Raw genomic sequence first — 20,942 nt, 5'->3', positions numbered from 1 at the left:
CCATAACATGAAGTTCACGAGCAAACTGCTAGCTGAAACCACTGAAACCTCGGAAGGATCACCCATGAAGTCAGGCCCTAAGACGTCTACTCTGCTTTGCCCGGTAGACTCTTGCGGCAAAGATTCCAAGATGGCCTCTCCCGCAACTGGCGAGACCAGAAATCGCGGCCTACAAAGCTATTCTGTATTGTATATAGTAAATTTACTACTTTATAGAAATTAAGAACACAGCAAGTTATAGATAACTATGACAACTAAGTACCAGTACTTTTCGAAAGTTAAGTGGTAAAGTAGCGGTAGTTGTTATAGATCTCTGCGCATGCGATCTGGGCTGGCGCCTATGACGTTGTAGTGTGTTCATATGAGTTTGCCGCAGCACACGTTAAGAGGTGAGTCCAGTACATGAGTACTATCAAGGCCTGGGGGAAAAATGGTGATCAAAATGCCCCAATGCCCAGAAGGCCTACAACAGCGCTAGCCGCCAGTTTTAGGCGCTCACTGGACTCTCTACCAAGAGATGATATACCAATGAGGCGCAAATGGTCAGTAAAAGAGATCCAAAGCGACACAAGGCAATGATATAGTTGCATGTTTCGTCATGGTGTCTGATGCCAGGCACGCTAGTACACAACCGATGGCACATGAGTGGGTATCTCGACTTTATCAAAGGTCATCCATATACCAATGACCGCAAATTCATGGCAAAATTCACAAGAGATGGTTATAACGAAAGTGGGAAAGCATCTCGGGAAATTCGTGGAACATAATTACGTCTGCTCCAAAGATTCTTACAAGCTTTTCGGATGAAGATATGTTCAATCCAACCGCTGAGAAGATCAACAGCCGTTACAGCAAAGATCAATTTAAATGAGAAGAGAAGAGAACTAAATTGTTGGAGGAGTTAAAAGAGTGGACACCAGGGATAGATGATGAATCCGAGCGTCTTAAAACTGTCACAAAGTTTCTTGATTCCTTGATCCAGAAACATCCGGACTAAAAGATTGTGATTATGTTACAGTATTTTCAATACCTTGATATTATCGAAAATGACTTTACTTGGCGCATTACGCCTGGTATCTTCTATAACTACTTATAATATATTTCTTAGGCAGTAGTAATCTTCGCCCTCCCAGCCCTATTTTATAGCAACCACATCATTATCATCATCATCACTATCAACGTTATCATTAATACTATTGTCTTCATTGGCCTTATAGAACTACCGGAATAAATCGCATGTTAAGAGTACACCTTGAGTGGAAGTAATATAAGACTTCTAGTGTTAAGCTTCTTATTAGTTGGTTTTCGCAGATAGAGCGGTATCAATTTGGTAACGGCAACGCCATGCCGAGGTGAAAAGCAGGTCGCTCAACATCATTGGCTTTGTAGCTTTAAATTTGGTTCAGCACTTGAGCTTAAAAATATTTCGGATTATAAGAGATATCGTACCTGAGAACTGAAACCGATCCAGGTAGCAAAGTCATTGGCAAGGGGCTGTGTATCATCCAGCCGAGCCAGCGCTTCGCAAAGCAACGAAGGATGAGCCCGTGTGCGACCTGTAATATCTACTCCTTAATTGTCTTAGATAAAAACAGATGGAGTGAACGAGGGAAAGAAAGCATACAAGAAGCACATTTGCGGGTTTATCCCCACACATATGTGGTTTTTGAATTTCTTTGATCTGCATGATCAGCCTGTCCAACCGCTCGCTAACCTGCTGAGCCGATCTTGAGAGCGTCAGCAAAAGCTTTCGAAAAGCAACCCATAGTATGACGTACTCTCCGCCTTTACATCCATCCTTCCAAATATCCCAGTCTCTCTCATGATCCAACCCTCCCTTCTTCCTCAAATCCCTGATTTCCAGGTCTGTTAGCCCTTTATAATCACCATAGTTCCACTCAGCAATATCTTCAGTATAGGTAATGTTCCCTGTAACGGCGCTGTTAGGGGGTGGTAGCAGTAGTTGAAACGTCTTTACGGCGCGGATTCGAGGGCTAACGAAGATATGCGAGAGTTAAAACAGATCTATAAGTTTCCCAGCGCCCACAAACGTTTCTGCCGTTAAAGAAACTTGGGCGATGCCCTTCTAGGTTAGTTCGATTTCTGTGGTACCTGTGAAGCGGCCTGACTTAGCCCACAGGGTCTCTCCTATGTGTAGGACATGTGCCATTAGCAGGTTGTATTAGAGAACAGCTACACGTATAACTTACCATGGCGAACAAGGAATACTTGTGGTGTTAGGGCTTCTTAGTTAGACATAGAGGGACGTTGCAATTGACAAACAGAAGGAGGGGCAAAGCTCAAGGGTCTAAGGCAATTCGACGTGCTGAGTTGTCACGTGAGCCTCTTCTAACCCACATTTGTCAGGTCGGGTCGTTCAGGATGGTGCGCCCCTAACTCTAGCTATCTATGCAGTACGGTGCACAAGCATCTTCCTCTTAACACTTGCCAAGTATATAGCCAGCATGTGCGTATATAAAACTATGTTGTGAGTCGACATTGAGATATTAAGAAGGTTAGGTGGGCACTAAGAGAGTTTTACCCCGCTCTGAAGGCGCTAACCAGATCAGAGGCCAAGAAGCTCTCATTGACTTTTCTTTGAATAGCATATAACTGAAAAGAAAGAATCAGCATATTCAATATCCCGCATTCCTTCAATGGTTCTTTTCCCTTTGATATTTACCATCTGTTAACTATGGTAGATTGTTCTACGAAAATTTTCAAAAAAAAGATGGATTAAGCAGTTTAAAAGAGACTGCAGTAAATCCAGACATACTTATTGACAGCTGTGGTGGCGCTGTGCCTGGATTTTTCATTTTTTCAGTTGATTTGGGGGCACATTCAATGAAGGACCAAGCTAAGACGATGGACAACATCATTCTTCAGCAGTGCGTCAAGTCAAGAAAGGTATGGAGGACCAGCATGTAGTCAGGTGTTTTTCAGGTATCACTACTGCCTAGACCAATCGCTGCCTTGCGCCAAGCTTTATCCCCTGCACAGTTGCTGGGTTTAGGTTGTGATCCTTACTACGTTATATTTCATGCTCTTTACTAAAGCCTTGGAAACGATGTCTACAATCTTACTACTTACAAAGAAACTCCAAGATGCAATCGATACAAGAGCTTGAATTGACAACGGAACTTGACCAGATGATTTCATCTTTACTACGTGATGGCAGGTTGGAAACGTATGCACGCGGGGCATCGATCACATCGCCATCATATGCGACATTCAATATCGATCGACACACGACCATTCGGGAATACATAGAGACGATATGTAACGTAAGTTTTAGTAAGCTAGAGTATATAACTTACTTATAACGATAATAAGGATAAAGTCGCTCATACATTCGGAGCTGTTTTAGCAACAGGGACCACTAAATTCCGCGGGCCATATTCCTATATCATTATCTTTGCAGACCAAATCGACAACCCTCAATTCGAATTTGTAGGAAGGCCTATAAAAAAATCAAGATTTTTCAGAGCTATAATATGCTTCCAGTCGTTGTTAGATCTGGGCGGGTTGTGGTGTTGGTGTTTGCATTCCAGAAAACCTAATATATATTCAAATCCCACGGATCTATATAAGCCTGCGGATCGGCTTCGATAGCATAAACTAGATTGGCTGTAGTGTCACTAGAGTACTTGTTTCGGTGTTGGGAAGGAAATGAACGGTATGAAGATATTTGGCAGGCTGCCGTTGAGTCGTACACAGTGGGACCTTTGGTTCAATTAGTTCTTGCTGTCTATTATAGTGTATTGCTCATAGTCGTCCTCACAATGTCGTCTGTATTGCACTATCTCGGACTGACGCGAACTTTTTCATCAAGTCTTCTGGATAGCTCCTGTTGCTTGAGGAAGAAGACAGTCGCGATCGCAAATTGTCACTATTAGTGACAATACACTTCACAATGCATATCCCTGGCCTTTCCCCTATCTCTTTACATAGACTGCGCCTTACGACACGTTAGCTTAACATACGTGTCAACGAATAATTAGTAGATACGTTTATCCATACTCCAGCTTATCATCTCAAACTATATATGTACGCATCAATGTCCCTCCCTGGGTAACGCAAATCCCCCCGTGCCGCAAGAAAAGAGGGGTGCTTCATTCTCAGAAAACAACATTCCTGCTCATGCGTTGTTTCTATACTATGTTGATAGATAAATTATATTTTTTACCTTCTCCTATAGATATAGACATCTCTCCTTATAAAAATCACGCTATTGCTATTGCATCCGCGCTGGTGCGCAAAAGACACCTTTTCTAGAGACAAGCGATAACACCACTAGAGACAGCCTCTATGAGGCTCTATTGCACCTCTTATACTAACGAATAAATTTGCGTGCACTAAGGAAGGCTTTAGTATCTAGTAACGGCTATGCATTCGTAAACAACGTTAACGCGTATAAGATTTACGAGCTGGGTATATAGCTTATTAAATAGATTGAACAAAAGCCTGGTGATGCTGCTTATAGATAGCTTTAAGAAGAGATAAGACGTATACGCGAGGCTATCAATGCCCAGCATCCAACTGAGGAGTAGAGGGAGTTTAATAATCGTTTCTGGAGTACGGAAAGCGAGGAATAGATGGGGATGGTTTTGTCATTCTTTCGGGACAAATTGGTCGTAGCGGAGGTGGCGCTGGAGGGTGATGAGCGGGTGTAGACTATGGAGTCGCAGGCTCTGTACATGTCGCTCGTGTTGGTGCTACAGGCACATGGCAGTGTCGATGGACAGAGTCGGAGACTGTCGTGATCTGCTGTACTTAGTAATGAATCAATGAATTTTTTCACGCAAATGTCTCTCTGAAAGCCGGAGCCAATGATACTATACTACACTCTATAGAGTTATTCAATAAGGACTAAAAATAAAACATCATGTATGTGAAAGGTTGTATTTAGTAGGGAGCTAAGCTTCTAAGCTACGTAGCTATGTGTACATAGTAGTCACCTAAGTATTATTGAGATAATAGAATCTAGGTGCTCTATGTAGCACCTAGATTTTGTAAGAAGACCGAAATTCTACCGAAAAACTATCTAGCGAGCATTTAATCGATCGCATCAACCTCAACTTCAAGATCTAGTCCTAATAAGTGTTGCTGATTTGCCACCGCAATTCCATTCTTTCTGAGATGGACAAAGAATGTTGCACTGTGACTGATCGGCTTTCACAGCTGCCTTGTTAAGAGTATTTCCACATGTGCACTGAGTTCCCTTTATACCCATGTACGTATAATTCATACAAAAATGAGCACAAAACCAGTGATTCATATCGCTGCGCGTCATTGAATCGGCCCGTTCCAGTAATCCATCCATGTCCTTGTAGCAATTGCCTGGTGCCCATCCTCGCCTCACTTTAGCGAGAGTATTTTCTGCCGTTTGAAGCTGAGTTTGCAACGTTTGCTCGCGTAGCAATACATCTTTGAGGGAGGCTTCGGCGTTTTCTTTATCCCTTACCACATCTTGGATCTCGGCTCTGCATCCTTGCTCGCGATCGAAACATTTTTCTTTCTCCAATTCACAAGAATCGCAGTTATTATCTTTCTGTGGAGACACAGAAAGAGTTTGATTGAATATGACGCCGTTGGTGCAGCTACAAGAGCAGGTGGGCTTTGCTAACGGATCGACACATTCCAGTGACGGCGTAGCTCCTGGTTGAACTCGTCAGCTTTACTCGACATCTCGTCATAGTTTCGGGAAACTTACCATTTTTGCATTGGTATGAGTCGCTGAGTACGTTGATAGAGCGTAGATTCTGCTGCAAAGAATCTTGGTGATGCGGCATGGAATCCATATGCGGGATGGTAGCATCTGGCACATATCCATCAAAGCAGTATCCCGTCGAGAGAATTGCGAACGCTAGCGAAATTGGAGAGGCCTTCATCGTTGATAGTGGTTGGTTTAAATGATTTAATTCGGTTGAAGTTTGAGTTCATAGACTATGTCTTGCGGGAAGCTATGCGATAGAGTAATAGATATGGAGAACACGTTCTTTGCCTGTTTCTTTATAGACTCTTTAGACTGGTTTCTTTTTCTATCTAAATGCATTGGTTAGAACGTTAGTTCAATTCTCTAGTTCAATGCAAGTCTCGCATGCGCAATTCCTGTTGTTAGCTGCCCAATGCACAATGCACCTATAGTCTAGTGGTAACTTTAAGCTTCCTATATGGTACGTTGAATATTGGCAATATTCGGTCACACTTGTGTATGCTTGGCTAACGTGTACATCTAAAGCTATGATCAAGACTGTTATTTTGTTCAATAGTTTCATCGAATACGAAGTCTTGGAGAAAAAGTAAGCCTTCTTGTTGAGCACTGTAATAGATTGTAACTCTGCTCACAAGGATGATTACGTCCTAGGAAAATGCTTTTTACATGTACCTTTGGTTCCATCTAAACTCAAAAAGGCAAATGTGACTAGCCTCTTAGCTACTTTCTATCTAACCGTAGAAGGCTATTCTTTTTCAAAAAGCGTAATGTCAGGCGACCCACATAAGGATGCGGTCAGGAAAGCTCAACGATACTTCTTAAGGGACAAAGAACTTACGCCGTTCGAATGTTTAGCAAAATGTTACTAGGATACAAATGACACGTTAGAAGTACAAGAGTTTGGGAAGTTCGGGTGTGAACCACTATTCTTTTCCGAGACGTAATTGTCTAAAATGCTAGACGCGGTACGAATAAAAGCAATAACTTATACAGCACCTTTTTAACACTATAGATATTTTTATTTAGTAAGAGTATTCAGGAAAATTTGTTCTGTTGAGTAAGTTAACGCTGGTTTAAGTGAATAACACATGGATACCGATCGGGGCTTGCTATGTATTATGCAATCGCGCGCCAAAATCCAGGAAAATCAAACATGTTGAGGCGCAATAAAGTAGTGTGCTTGCCTTCAGCCCCACTCTGCATCTGTTTATAGTAATGAACTATCCTTTGTTTATTTCCTAATAATATGAATAAAATGATTTATTTTTAAGAGGAATCGCTCTATGGTGACTGATTTGTACCAAAACTCGTGTTTACTAGTATGTGCATGTTAATATAACACGGTGAGTGATTTTGGTGTTTGCTTTTTGCGCCTCCAGGCGCAGGCAGTGTCGATGCTAAGCCTAAGAGTAAATCAACGTGGCACCTATTAGAGTTAGGAAGATGCTTAGCTTTTTTCTAGACTCGATTGGATTTGAACTAGTCATAAAGAAGAATTGTGAACCGCTTCTATGCCCAGGAAATATAATTATAGAACAGAATCTACAGCGTCTTTCTATTATCTACAACTGTATACGAAAATATTCGAAGTTCTAAATCCTTCTCACAAAGTTTAGGGCATTTTATTTTCCTATTTTAAATAGTATAGATCTACCCACGATTAACATTTATTCCTTAACATAGATAATGATGGAAACCTGCTTAAAAATGCATAGGTTAAGACGAGTTGTTTCTCCCAACGAACCGCTACCAAGGTACAACGTATAAGAACAAGTTACAGATGACGATAGCCAAGTCTACGAATGATTCTGTGCAAGCGTGACTGTGACATACAGAACTTGCGTTTCGCGCCCCCATGAACGAGATGTCATTAGGTAGGTTGACTAGAAACTATTGACTATACATTGCGCAACCCAACGTATTGGCGGCGAATATTCAAGAATTCTTGGACCTTAAGAAAACCAGCTTAGTTCAATCCATGAGACGATGTTTTTAGCCCCTGCAGATCACCCATGTTTCCAAAATCATGTCTTGCTCCAAGTTTTCTTCTTTCGTTTTTGCTTTTACTATCTTCACCACATTCCTTGCCTAGGTTTGACACTTCGGCTGAACACACTCAATTATAGAAAGAAAAAGAGCACGAACTTTAAAACTTACTTTTACTTAATACCAGGCAAAGATAAGAAAATCTCAATCCGATGATTGTGCGCTCTAAGAATCAAATTACATAGGGCTAGGCTGTACTTCTCTAATGCAGACCCGGGTGCTACAAGTAATAAGAACGATTTTCTTCTCAACAAGAAATGAGAAGGCTAGAGGCCTAGGAATGTCGTTTGAGTAGATAGTCTTACTACATGTATATACTACGCCTGCACGTCATTCAGCTAAGCACCGAGATCTGATCCAGAGGGCTGTAGCCCATCAAAATGTGCTAGTACAGTCTCTATTGTGACTTCTAAGTGATTGTGTTCTACTTGCTTAAAGTATCTAGGCGTAGTATCATTACTTGTACGGTGGTAAATGGGTAGGTGTAGGAGGGTACCCATTTACCAGCGTAATTCAGACGAGGGTATAATATAGAACTACATGGAGGAGAAAAAGGGAACACAGCTATATAAAAAAACCAACTTTCAAGTCTGAAGGACCTTCAGACTTGAACAATACAATCATTTTATGCATCGAGCACCCGCGCAGATGGAGGTGCACAACGCTCCACGACACTATATGCCTCTAAGTGATCTTACCTCCGAAACGAGTCCGATTCTTCTTACCTGCGCCGTTACACATGCGTGGCCGCAATACTAAGTTACTAAGAGAATACAAATAGATAAAAGTATATTATAGCCCCTCTAGAGTACTATAAGAAGGAATCTAGTGATAGTAGCTTTTACATAGGCATTTGTAGCCTTATTCAAGGCCGCGGTAGCTGTGTTTCCACTCTCATATACGTTGCTAGTGTATCCGTATGCAAGTCCATGCGTCCTAGACAAGCACCCATCAATCGCACTCGCAAATCGCAGATTGCGGGTTAGTAACCCTCTATTCTTTTCAAAACCACCAAAGTTCATCTTCTAGTCTATCCTTCCAAAGTTGCGGACAAGGTCTAGCGGGATCTAAGGTTTTCCAAGCAGATAGCTCGACCACTATACTAGAATAGAGAAGAATGCAGGGCGCTACTAGTAATATTAATTGGAACGCTACCATTACGAGAAAGTATAGCGTGTAGCCTACCCCTGCGACAGATATCACCGTAAGAATTGATACGTCGGACCAGGAAAGGGTCTTCGTGTGATTTGGTGAAGCTTCGTCTAGTCCCGAATTTGTCGGAGTTTGAGACGGCTGCCGAGTCGGTGGACTCGAATTGTCTGGAGGTTGAGGCGCAGACTTGTCAAGAGGCTGCCCTCCCAAGCTGTGAAGTAGGATGATGTAGTAGACAGAGCCCCATAGTGCATATTGCAACGTCCATAGATTGAGTAAGAGTCGCCAAATGCTATAATCAGACCACCACATGATTGACATCTGAAGCCATCCTCCCGCGAGGTCGCACAGGATGATTGTCAGGATAACCGATACCTCCTTCTTGAAGAAATAAATCTCTGATCTTTGAGAAGGCAAGCCCTGTGCGTGCTTAAAAGCGGTGCATTCCTGCAAGCTACAAAGTTTCTCCGTACATGGCTGGATCTCTTCGTGCCGCACCCATGTAACGTTCAGCAATGAGATGGTAAGCGACTTCAGTAAGGTTGCTAGCCCGGAGATTACTAGGAAAGCCATGGCGTAATCGACTCCAGCAGCTGTGTTGGAGAGGATGCGACGAGATAGTAACACTCCCGCCTGAGCGTATTGACTTAGTAAGGTCAAAAGAATCAAGACACGGCCGCCCCATTTCAGATCGCGCTTCGAAGGAACCATTTCGAGATGCTGTGGGTTTACTAAGCCTAAAGCAGTCCTGCATTCATTGCTGCTAGACTTAGTACTAGCATATGCGCCGGAAAACCTCGCAAGTCGATATTTTAACGAGATATCTCTTTCCCAGGGTCCCGGGTTTATGTGTAAAAGATCCACGAATCCGTACCAGAATAATAGCGCAAAGTGGAAAAGCGCGGCCAGTGGATTGACGAGTATTTCGAGCGCACGAAAGAGCTGGAGTTTCCATGATTGTACGTCCGAAAGAGAACTGAAGTGGCCTCGTATTCCGACCGTTGTTACTGTCGCGACAAAGAGCTTGACTACTGCACCAGTCGCGGTTCGACCTGTGTCCTGAGGACAAGCTTGATGATATTCTTTAGTGCCTGGAAAGGAGCTATGATGGTTTTGCATAGCTTTAAAGGCGTAGAAGAAAGCTAGTGCAGTGCTAAAAAATGGAATGTGAGTTGATGTTGGACGACACAGATGTCTCAATTTGTTCCGTGCCGATTGCAGGATCATGTCCACTGATCGATTAACCCAACTCATGGCTATAGTCAATGAGAGCCCTTTGTGGCAGGTCTGATAGAAGCCCAACTATTTTTCGACCGTTAAAAGATGAGAAGATGTAGCTGTGAATTAACATGGTGGGCATCTCGATACTGTTGGCACGAAGCTGCGCCACAATGTGGGGGATTCTTCTCGCCCCCGCCAAGCCAGATCAGTAGGCAAACACTCGCCTCAGCTACGATACCGCACATGCTAGGTCATGGATATAGAGAATGAGGAAAAGGATATGAACTCTTTAGTATGGCTTAATCATCGTGCGTCACCCCTTACAGCTCTGCAAGTTCCTCACATAAATCCTATTGTATCTTGAACAGACCTGTTTTACGAGTAACAGAAAGGATTCTCTCCTTGACGCGGGACTGAGGGTTTAAGGCCAACCGTCGTCCACGTCAGAAGGTAAAGATCACTGCAGGGCTTTGATCACGTGATTGACGTCACGCCAAGACAACCATCAGGCGATAGTTTGAGGTGCTAGTATGTGTCGCAGGCTATGCAAGGCTGCAGAAGCAATAGGCCACTATAACGACATAAAGGATGCGTCACCTTAACAAGAAAAAATAATAGCTATACACCACAGATAAATAAAGATAGTTGTAAGCAGTTGAGGGTATAGAAAGTATTGTGTATTCTTGTGTGTATCATGATAAGAGCAAGCTAAGATACAGTGTTATTAGTTAGTGAGTAGCCACGTGACTATGCATGGTACTTCTGGGCTTACATCAACTCTAGAAGCAATTAGGTTGACTAACTACATATATTGAGCCATATGCCGGGCAGCCGTAAGCATCGAGCCACGAGCATCGAGCCACGCCGCTTTAGCACATTGCAAGCTGCTGACTGTCACGTGAGAGTTTTGGGATTTTCTCACACGAGTCAGCCATGGCCTCAAAATGAAAGAATCTAGATTGGAAAAGCACTGCACGCCGAAATGATGGTATCGTCTGCTGGTGCCTGGAATGAACTGTCACTCTTCTGCAAATTCAATCTCAAGCAGCGCGTGATTGAGAACGAAGTATGCATGGCTTAGGTATATTGTCTTAATGCACTGTTGACAGACTTGCCTAACGAGCCAACCGCCTTACTCTACGATCTTGAAAGTCGCTACTTTGTCTTCGTCTTGCGCGATCATCTTTAACAGCCCTGGCGGTTCTCCGAAAACCCACCCTTCCTCCCTCATCTTCTTAATATCCGGCTTCTCTTCTCCTTCCACGGCGCTTCTCGAAGACAACTTGTTCACGTTATGCAAATCAATAAGATCCTGCATCTTACTAACAACCTCTTCGCTTTCATCTGCTCCCTTTTCCCTATCTAACCCCAGATCGTCAGAAAAGCTGAAGCGCGAGATTTTCTTGCCTTTCAAGCCTTCCGGGTCTTCCAAGGAGCCAAATGACCACCATCGAATCGAAAGATCGCCGGGCCAGACATGGTAGGTGTCGCCGACTCGTAGAAAATGTTCAAGCTTTTCTTGGAGCGGGGTTGAGTCGTCGCCGAGACTCGACATAAGTCGTTCAGCAGAGAGCTCCCACGCAACTTGTACAGAACCTTTTCCTACCGGAGGAATTGTGATGAAAGTGAATCCAGGGGTATCGGGATCCTCAGGGCGTTTGGCAAGATCTGGGTCGCCTGATATCCGGTGGAACGTAATGCGCTTTGTGGGTCGGAGGTTAAGCACTTTTGCAGAGCCATATACTTGTCGGGTGGAAGAAAATGCGAGTTCCGGTGAGTGCATATCGCCCTTGCGGAACGCATCCTCACGAGGCGTAGTGTCGAGACATGAGTACTTGGTCAAGATAGTAACGGGTCTATCTGGGAAGACCGAGGAGGTTTGGTGGATGGTGGCGATCAGCTTCAAAGGTGATGCCGAGGGGTTAGAGATTGAGAGAGTGGCTGGTGGACAGAAGTTGAACTTAAGGCAGAGCTCAACTCCGTGGTTTTGAGACGACATATGAAACTATTTGATATGGTGTTGTAGTAGGAGACTGAGAATGCACTGCCGTGGGTTGCAAAAATTCAAGACTGCAGAGGGCAAGGTCGAGAAGCTGAGGGTCGGGGGCCGTATTCTCTAGCCTTTATCCATGTGCAGTCTAAAGTGCTTTTCCAATGTCATACCCTAACTGTATAAAGAAATGTGTCAAAAACAGGCCCCTCGATCACTTGACTCAACCTGTCGGCGATGAATTGGGTCCGAGGCTGGTGCCTAGCATGACGTCACAAGTATTACACCAACCTAACTGTTGGATCGCGGAGGCTCAACCCAGCCCCCACATCTTTACATCCCCGACTCTGTTCTATTTTTGTACTCTCCCGGGATTCTACGATTTCAGTTTCTCGATCCTGATCGCATGCCCATCTTCAGATGCGCAAAAAGCACCGAAGAACGACTTAACCATCGGAAGGGCTCAAGAATTCATCTGCTTAGGTTCAAACATCCACGAAGCATAGCCTGGAGCCTGAAGAGGACTTCGAACATCCCATTTGCCCCTCAATCTGGTCTACAAACTGTGAGGGGGCAGGTACACATGTGCAACTGCTATAAGCTGATTTAACTAGGTACAGTGTTCTCAAAGGCTGAGAGGCTCCGACGATCCGTCATCCTATTCCTTGCGAAATGGCCTACACCTTCATCCTATATGCCTCTTATGACCAGAATGTCACAGATGTGGTATGCCTTCGTCTTCGTAGGATCGTTTATGAAACATGAGATCGAATCCCATCGTCGATGCGACTTACCATACCTTGATCTTTACTGGAGGCCTGGAAAAACTTACTGTAAGGGATTAACCTCGATTCGACTACCGTCAGCGCCAGTTGTACCTTGCAAAGAGTTGTTTCATCCTCCGTATAGATCTGGATAGTGGTTCCGCTGCGCCGAGTGCGCCTTATGATCTTGTCAGCAGCTTACTGGACCCCAAGCATGGTGTTTCAAACATTCGCATTACCTCTCAAAATACCCATACTGCCCTTTCTTGGCCCCATCTTGTCTTTCATTTACGTCACTTGCTTACATTTGGCGCAAAGATTCGCCTCGACCACAGCCCTTATCCCTCCTTCGAAATCGCTCACTGGCGATGGAGACACAGCTACATTAGGCCACGATGTTGGACAAGTCTTGGAATAGACCAATCCAGCGAGAGGGCTTCTCTAAGCGCCTAGCTACACTTCTACTGGAAGAAGATCATCCAGGTACTGTGAACTTGTATAAAAAGGCTACCACGAACACCATAGAGGTCTTTCAATAGCAGGAACTTCCAATATCTCTTCTTTATCAACACTAGCACGTACTATTCTTTTCAACTCCATAGCCTTTCAAACAGGTTACTACATCATGTACTTCACTCAAGTATCACTTGTCGTGCTCGCTGGAGCAACGATTGCTACTGCTGCACCCCTCGAAGCTCCTAAACATACCCTCTATGGGCGCACAGCGCAATACCACAGCAGTTGCGATAAGCCTGGCCCTGATGGCGGAGAAAACATGAAAGCAAAGGCCCAAAGAGCCTTCACAGACGCATCGCAAATGGCATACCAGACACAGATCCGCCATGACAACAGCGGAAACGCTTTCACAGAGAGCTCTGCGTAAGTAAAATATCAGGAACTACTAGTTAAGAGTCTGGGGTCTGACTTTGTGAATAGGTACAAGCATTATTTCGCCGATGCGGACAAGGACCAAGTCAAGCGAATGATGCAGGTTATCTATAACAGCCGCCTTCCAGTGGATGACAACGACGGCGGTCAGGGCTACTTCATCGACATTCGCTGTGGTAACAGTGAGGACCCTCAAACATGCAGTGGATCCACTCTGGCTGGCACGAACGCGAGGCCTGGTCAATCAGTTGTAAGTCAGCCCTTCTTAGAGGTATCAAATGCCATACAGATGTTAACGTCGCATTCAAGATGGTTCTCTGCGATCGCTTTTTCCGCAACTCCGAGCCACGCACCAAGAACGACTTCCAAACCAAGAAATTCGACGACAGTCGCAACGGCTGGTGCCAGCCCAACGAAGAATTCCCCTTCTTCGAAATCGCGGGTCTGACAATTTTCCACGAAATGACACATCTGCACACCGTTGGCCAGAGGGCTGGACTCGAAGCCTTCCCCGACCCCGATGGCTACAGCACCTCTGGCACGATCGATGTCTACGAGAAGGGTGGCGACGATGACCGTGCGAAGTACAAGGACATGGATCCCTGGAAAGCGGCCCGGAAGCTCAAGCAGCTTTGGGATGAGTACGATGCGGACAACTCAAAGTACAAGCCCTTGTGGAGCCCGATTCACAACGCAGATAGTTATGCTGCCGCGGCATTGGAGTTTTCGTACCTGGAGCCTTGTAAATGGGATGTTATCTTGCCCAACTCAGTCTAAAAATCTTGTTTGATCACTTCTATTTTGGATACATATTTTCCTACACCTTTCTTAAAGCCATCTATAAGCAGCATCACTAGGCTTTTGTTCAATCTATTTAATAAGCCATATGCCTAGCTTATATATCTTATACGCGTTAATATTGTTTACAAACATGTAGCCGTTACTAGATACTAAAGCCTTCCTTAGTGCACGCAAATTTATTCGTTAGTATAAGAGGTGCAATAGAGCCTCATAGAGGCTGTCTATAGTTGTGTTATTACTTATTATTATAGGCTAGGCCTTTTAGGATACTATTACAAGCTAAAAGTTATTATATTACTTAGGTTTATATAACGTAGCGGAGGTTAAGCATCTACTTATAGTATCTATTCTCTTACTAGGCTTAAATAGAGTAGGTACGGTGGTAAATGGGTAGGTGTAGGGTAGAGTAGGGTTGCCAAGACCTGGGTAGGTGTCGGTGTAGGGTCTTATATAAGCAGCAACCCAACCCTACACCTACCCAAGGCCCGTGCGACCCTACCCTACCCTACATAACACCAGTGTAGGGGGGTACTCATTTACCAGCGTACTCGTGGTTGCTCCACCACAATAGGAGTGCGTAGGACACTAGAAATCCAAGAATCTAATTAAGCACCTATAGGCCTTGTACAAAAGGATATTAAAAAAATTATAGAATAAGTTCTTGTGGGTAGTGGGGTTTTTATCCTCGAAGTTCCCGCTAGTATGGTAGTAACCTAGTTCGGATCCTTCTTGGGTATGGGTTTATATTGGGTGCTCAGCCGTTACAATATTATCTATAGTAAAAGAAAAGCGAGGTATAAAGACTACTAATACTTATAGTTAGTAATACTATTAGTAGCGCCACGTATTTATATATTCCTTTAGCTCTACGTACTAATTTGTTAGTTTACATCGCTACATAATAAAGGTATAGACCTAATCTTACGTAGCGCTCTATATATAAAATAATAGTTTCTTATAAATTCTATTATATACAGTACCTACTCTGATGCTTATCTACAACTATAGCTGCTCTAATAGACTAGTACTTAGTATACCTATATACGTAAATGGAGTTCTGCGGTTTGCCTATACGCTTCGCTCAATAGAACGTTGCGGCGCAAGGATTGATTATAGCAAGATGTAGTTATAGTGCTACATACGGACATTATACTATGAGATTACTATAGGAGAATTTCTCGTAACAACAGCTTTTGTATAGAGCTCGACAACTTCAAATTTGTGATAGTGTTGGCAGGGAAAATCCGGTGTTGGCCCGTCCGACACCTCTACAGTATGTTAGAGAGAGCCGCCATAGAATGAAGGTAGTATTGAAAACAATGGCAGCATATGTGTCTGCATGTAAACACATCCTAGCAAACTCTCTACTCGGTTTTTTGACTCGCCTCATCAAACCCAACTAACTCCATAAATATTTCGGGCTCTTCGATGAGGTTTCCATCCTTGTCAATGCGATTTCCATCCTCGTTAATAAGGTTTCCATCCTCATCGATGCGGTTTCCATCCTGATCAAGATATTGCATCGGCGCAGTTCGAAGGTAGCCATCCTTCGGGCCTTTTTGCTTCAATTTCTAATTCTCCAATTAGCCTCGACGAACTTTTAAGATAGATGTCTATGCGCGTTGCAGCAAGAACACCATCAAAAAGCCACTTACATTGCTCCAAAACTTCGAGCTTGGTCTAAATTGTACGCCGCGGAAGGAGATGGCGTATCCACCCGGCTCCTGCTAGTTTTTAGTACGAATGTTGCTGTGTAATGGAACAAAATGTGCTCACATCATATACTATGTGTTCATCATTATCGAACTGGATCTCGCGTGAACCCTTGAGCCCAATTTTCCCAATGTTTGTCGCTCCAACGTTGAATCCGGCATCGATTTTGTTGCCGGTCTTGTTCCACATAGCAATATCACACTTCTCTGCAACCCATGTGGCCGTGATAACCCAGACGCCAAACTCAGCAATCTGTTGTTTATGCTGAGTAGACAAGTTCTCCATGTTGTCTTTCATCCAGTCTCCAATTATTTTGGGGGCTCCGGTATCAAACGTTTTGTACACCACATTTGGTGATACGACCACGCCTGCACCGGCTTTTGCAGTGCTTCCTACCGCGGCATTGGCTCCTACATCCACAGGTGCTTGAGCAGCAAGTCCGGAAACCTCTGATGTGACGCCAAAGCCATGACCCTCGTTTTTCTCTACAACCTTCTTCTTCCATGTGCACACGGTCGGCTCCATCAGATTGAGCTGTTTGGTAGGAGGGAAGTACCCATTGAGGTTAAATTCATTGAGATCAGTGAGATCGGTAATTGATTCCCACTGTCCACCTTCGTTGAAGAAGCCGCAAGAACCTGGATGGAACATTTTGTCTTTCGGAGGTGTGTACAAGAAGGTGCCTTCAGTGCACCTACTCATCAGGGCTGCGTATACTAGATCCATTTCGCTGTCGTGGGTGCTTATGAGTGTAAAAGACCAGAATGAGGATACAAATAACGCGATCAAAATTGAGAAACTCTGCTTCTAGGTAACACTACTTATATGGTAGTGCAAGTTGCTTGCTACGACAAAAAAGAAATTGATTACTATCAGCTGGCAATCGCTGTCTTCAGATCGTCGTGCCATTTCTCTGGTAGCTACTTAGCAAGTCGATCCCGATAGCAATCGCCGAACAAAAGATACCCTTGCAACAGTGTGGGTAAAGAAGGGCCACGTAAAGGTGTCACTAACTAGATACTGGTAGCTATTTCCACTTATTATGGGGCATGGCAAGAAATTTCCAGTGTCATACGCATATATTGTTCAGCTCCAGGTACTACCCATGCAGTATACTGTACCCCTTTGGGCACGTGGTGGCATAGGTGGAGCTGAGCCAGGTATTGTCATACGCAGATCGTTTTTACGCCAACTGATTAGCTGCCTATCCGAGACTTCTGACTGCTATCCTAGATGTCGAGTTGGTAGTAGCTTTCGATGATGTTATTGTGTCGTCAGAAAGCTGTCATATTCAAGGGAGGCGTTACTGGGCGCTCTTCAGATAGCTTAGTGGCACCTCTATAAGCCAATACACCCCACGCATATGCCAGCCACTCTTTTAGGATCTACCAATGATATAACGACTTACTACAGTTCTCCGCAGGGGCTAGCTTAAAGGTCACGGCAACGATTTGCGCTTATTCAACCAATCTACTCGCTTTCCCATACTAGCTAGAACCTAGAAGCTGCTGGAGCGCATGATCGAAGGCTTGGATATGCCGCTTAATCGCCATCGTAATCCTCAGGTAGCTGGTGTTGAGGGGCTGGACGCGGACCGCAATCCCAAAGCGTTTTTCCAGCGCACCAGCCAGCACCCGTACTACCCGCTGATCGTCCGGCCCGTCCAGCGCCAGCGCCAACGCCAGCGCCAGGAAGGGAACAGCCATGAAGTCAGCTTGACTGTCACCCAGTGGGATTCCCACACCACGCTGCAGAAATTGGGGATTGCACATTCTCTTAAGTATCCGCTCCCTACACCATGTTGTTTAGCGTATTATAGACTATCGATAAGCAGTGAGTCGTAGAAAGGGTCTTAACGATTAAAATCGCTCGTTCATTCATAATGCAGTCATTTATTGGGTCTTCGATCCGAGTGGCAATTCTTCGAATTTCTCGACAAAGATTACGATCGGTTCAAAGGTAGCTGTCCTGGAAATAAGCTTGGTGGAGTAGAGTCGGCCACTCCACTAATTTGACTTTGAAGCTGCCTACCCCCACAATACGTTCGTTATGGCCAATCGCGGGATCTCGATGCAATCTTTTGTCCGTGATTATCGTGCTGATGTGTGTTTATCACAAAAATCCGCCGCTGCCGCGTACGGCGTTCCGCGATTGACGCTGCGGCACCGTCTCACTGGGCGGCTTCAGCTGCGATAGCTCACCAGCAGCAGCAATTATCACCAGAACGAGAGACTAAGCTCGTTGGTTAGATTCTACACGAGTATTACTGCGCCTGCCCAACAAGTCATGCACTTCTCCGCGACACAGTTACTCGGATATTCCACCAAAAGGGTGATACCAAGTCACTAGGCCGTCGATAGATGCCCAATCTCTTACGCCACAACTCGCGCATTCGCTTGACTCGTGTGGAAGTGCTTTGGGGATCTCTCATTTCGCTTACTTCTCGGCAAAAAAGATGATCGGCTGTTATGCTGCGCGGGCGCATAGTTAAGCCTCTCTAATCCTGCTCTGCGACATTTGTTTACGCCGCAGCTGCATCATTATAATCGTACCTTTGTGCTTTTCGGCTTATAATTTGCTGTAGGAGAGGATCCGACATCACGCGGTTGACAGTCCTCTTGGTAGCGCTGCGTGTCTATGTATTCTTGGAACTCCTATGCACGTCGATCAGTTCGCATTGCTGTAGAATGAGCGAATACACCTAATATTGCGCAGCGCTTTCTATGTGATGTGATTTTTTGCACATCATGCCATACGCAGTGCCTATCCCTGTCATCGTCTGCCATCCCAACTACTATGATAGGCTGGTACTTGGTTTACCTATACATTGTTTTCGATGCAACTTGTGGCTAAGTAATATAGCCAATCAGAGCTGCGTTACTGGCATTGTTGTCGACCTCTCGACATCAGTGCCAGTGCTGCGATTCTGGTTGGTTGCAAATCTAAGTTCTTTTTCAGCCCTGGCCGACTGTGCCTTAAGCATTTCCGACATTGACAGATCCTGAGATTGTGTTATACCTGCCCAGTCGGATCAGGCATTACCTGTGTTGAATGTATCGTTGTCGTGCAATGAGAAGTACGCGAAAAGCATCGTTCATGTTGGGCACATTGTGTTTCGCTGATCATGCTATATCCATACTATGACTACCTGCACTCATCATCACTCCAATGTCTATTACTTGTACTTTTGATACTCGTCCTACTTATCATCATCAACCTTCCTGCGCAGGCGCCTTCAACACTTTCCTGAGATCAATTACTGTCGCCGAAAACGGCGTGTGAAGCCCCTTGCCAAAATCGTCGTATGTCTCACCACCATAGATCATCAGATGATCCGGTCTCTTCTTGAAGATCTGGATGGCACGTGAGTACACTGCTCCCGCAGGCGTAGCATGCTCCTCCCACTTGTCCAAAGCACCGCCATGCGAGTTAGTGTATACCTGCCTCCGGTCTGCGTCAGATACTATTATTGTACCTTGGGGTCCACCAATAGGGCTCCAGACCACATATGGACTAGCATTAGGTACGGTGCTATTGTTGATGACGATGGGTCTACCGACGCTCTTACGGAAGTCCAGAGGAGAGTCAGCCATAACATAGTATACGGGGTAGTTGGAGCCATAGGAGGAAGAGTTGCCAATTGGCAGTTCGTGTACGAGGATCCATTTCTTTAGAGGCGGGATGTAGTCCACAACCGTCATACCGGGACGGGCTATGTACTGTTCATAGGCTACATCGTTGACGACAGGTCCCCAAGTCTTGAGATCGGTGGATGTTTGGTGAGCGAGCTTTTGGCCATGCTTCGGGTCGCGTTGGTCCGAGTAATAGGCGATTAATTGGCCTTGGTACTGACTAGAGCGTTATTAGATCGAAGATCGGAAAGACATGTATGAGGGGAATAGAACTCACAGCAGATATGGCTCCCAGATCGGTGTGGCTCCGTTTGTGGTATTCGGTCTTCCGCCTTCGGCAATATGGCTTACAAATTGCCAAGTCCTTGCCCGATCTTTGCTAGCATATAGATCGATCCTTGTACTATTAGGCCCCCAGCTATTCCCGCTACCCAAGATTGTTCCAGCTGGGTAGCCTCCCATGGGCTCAGTCAATTCTGTCAAGGCAGGCTGCGCACTCATACCAAAGCCATTGACAGTATCGCGCAAGTCAGAAACGTGCTTCCACGTAGCACCACCATCCTTGGATTCAAAGATAGGGAAGTAGTTAGGCGAGTTTCCAGATAGCGATGCAGTTGCGATGATAGTTCCATCTTGCAACTCAGTGTAGCGAGGATACGTGATACTCTCGCGGCCAGTTGTTTGGTAGATGGTGTTATTCACGAAAAAGCCCCATGGCTTAGGGGTGCTGGTCTCGAAAGCTGAAGAAGGAAAGGCAATAACGCTACTGACAAAGACAGCAGCTGTTGCCAGGGTGGAAGTATGGAGCCTCATAACTGCAATATCTTCTGCTGGAAAAGCCCAGATAGTAGTTGACTGACGGGAGCTCATTCCAACCTATGGACAGCAACCTGCGTTTATATATCCTTGCAATATCTTCGCCTCCAGAATCTCTGCTATGTTATTCATCTCTTTGCGCCGGGACGCACGGTATAACGGGACAATCACCCCCTCAATACAGAGGTGCCTTTCAAAAGTCT

At 44.9% G+C, this 20,942-nt stretch overlaps 7 protein-coding genes across 7 annotated transcripts; 1 reads left to right on the top strand and 6 right to left on the bottom strand.

The window, feature by feature from the left end:
* Nucleotides 1-1,322: 1,322 nt before the first annotated feature.
* PSV08DRAFT_274213 (histidine phosphatase superfamily) lies at nucleotides 1,323-1,993 on the bottom strand (the record flags this gene model as incomplete). The annotated part of the gene is made up of 4 exons (XM_066092528.1): nucleotides 1,323-1,389; nucleotides 1,450-1,556; nucleotides 1,625-1,727; nucleotides 1,779-1,993. Coding segments are annotated over 4 exons (492 nt in total), but the record flags the coding sequence as incomplete, so codon positions are not given.
* Nucleotides 1,994-4,885: 2,892 nt separating this feature from the next.
* PSV08DRAFT_217479 (uncharacterized protein) lies at nucleotides 4,886-5,963 on the bottom strand. Its single transcript, XM_014219546.1, has 2 exons — nucleotides 5,714-5,963; nucleotides 4,886-5,658 (listed from the first exon to the last, which is right to left on the bottom strand). Exons 1-2 carry the CDS (start codon nucleotides 5,889-5,891, stop codon nucleotides 5,081-5,083), a joined length of 756 nt encoding a protein of 251 aa, XP_014075021.1. The 5' UTR covers nucleotides 5,892-5,963; the 3' UTR covers nucleotides 4,886-5,080.
* Nucleotides 5,964-8,536: 2,573 nt separating this feature from the next.
* Nucleotides 8,537-10,226, bottom strand: PSV08DRAFT_196743 (uncharacterized protein). The gene has a single exon (XM_014219547.1). It carries the CDS (start codon nucleotides 10,166-10,168, stop codon nucleotides 8,765-8,767), a length of 1,404 nt encoding a protein of 467 aa, XP_014075022.1. The 5' UTR covers nucleotides 10,169-10,226; the 3' UTR covers nucleotides 8,537-8,764.
* Nucleotides 10,227-10,914: 688 nt separating this feature from the next.
* PSV08DRAFT_274181 (uncharacterized protein) lies at nucleotides 10,915-12,246 on the bottom strand. Its single transcript, XM_014219548.1, has one exon. The coding sequence runs from the start codon at nucleotides 12,132-12,134 to the stop codon at nucleotides 11,268-11,270; it is 867 nt and encodes a 288-aa protein (XP_014075023.1). The 5' UTR covers nucleotides 12,135-12,246; the 3' UTR covers nucleotides 10,915-11,267.
* Nucleotides 12,247-13,514: 1,268 nt separating this feature from the next.
* PSV08DRAFT_385914 (uncharacterized protein) lies at nucleotides 13,515-14,554 on the top strand (the record flags this gene model as incomplete). Its single annotated transcript, XM_014219549.2, has 3 exons — nucleotides 13,515-13,768; nucleotides 13,826-14,027; nucleotides 14,087-14,554. The coding sequence occupies 3 exons, from the start codon at nucleotides 13,515-13,517 to the stop codon at nucleotides 14,552-14,554; spliced, it is 924 nt and encodes a 307-aa protein (XP_014075024.1).
* A 1,388-nt stretch (nucleotides 14,555-15,942) lies between these two features.
* On the bottom strand, nucleotides 15,943-17,135 carry PSV08DRAFT_359811 (uncharacterized protein; the record flags this gene model as incomplete). The annotated part of the gene is made up of 3 exons (XM_014219550.1): nucleotides 16,355-17,135; nucleotides 16,234-16,302; nucleotides 15,943-16,149 (listed from the first exon to the last, which is right to left on the bottom strand). The coding sequence occupies exons 1-3, from the start codon at nucleotides 17,015-17,017 to the stop codon at nucleotides 15,943-15,945; spliced, it is 939 nt and encodes a 312-aa protein (XP_014075025.1). The 5' UTR covers nucleotides 17,018-17,135.
* Nucleotides 17,136-19,503: 2,368 nt separating this feature from the next.
* Nucleotides 19,504-20,736, bottom strand: PSV08DRAFT_399641 (glycoside hydrolase; the record flags this gene model as incomplete). The annotated part of the gene is made up of 2 exons (XM_014219551.1): nucleotides 19,504-20,143; nucleotides 20,201-20,736. The coding sequence occupies 2 exons, from the start codon at nucleotides 20,734-20,736 to the stop codon at nucleotides 19,504-19,506; spliced, it is 1,176 nt and encodes a 391-aa protein (XP_014075026.1).
* Nucleotides 20,737-20,942: the final 206 nt, after the last annotated feature.

The sequence above is a fragment of the Bipolaris maydis genome (genome assembly GCF_028858645.1).
Source record: "Bipolaris maydis strain C4 unplaced genomic scaffold PSV08scaffold_3, whole genome shotgun sequence".
NCBI lineage: Eukaryota > Fungi > Ascomycota > Dothideomycetes > Pleosporales > Pleosporaceae > Bipolaris > Bipolaris maydis.
The sequence above is the reverse complement of the archived record's forward strand: the minus strand, read 5'-3'. Positions and strand labels throughout refer to the sequence as shown.

What these genes read in the sequence shown, in the direction of transcription:
- PSV08DRAFT_217479 (XM_014219546.1), bottom strand. Translation starts at nt 5,891, where the DNA reads ATGAAGGCCTCTCCAATTTCGCTAGCGTTCGCAATTCTCTCGACGGGA. An exon ending in CTCATACCAATGCAAAAATG is followed by an intron (nt 5,659 to 5,713) that starts GTAAGTTTCCCG and finishes GAGTTCAACCAG; the next exon opens with GAGCTACGCCGTCACTGGAA.
- PSV08DRAFT_196743 (XM_014219547.1), bottom strand. Translation starts at nt 10,168, where the DNA reads ATGAGTTGGGTTAATCGATCAGTGGACATGATCCTGCAATCGGCACGG.
- PSV08DRAFT_274181 (XM_014219548.1), bottom strand. Translation starts at nt 12,134, where the DNA reads ATGTCGTCTCAAAACCACGGAGTTGAGCTCTGCCTTAAGTTCAACTTC.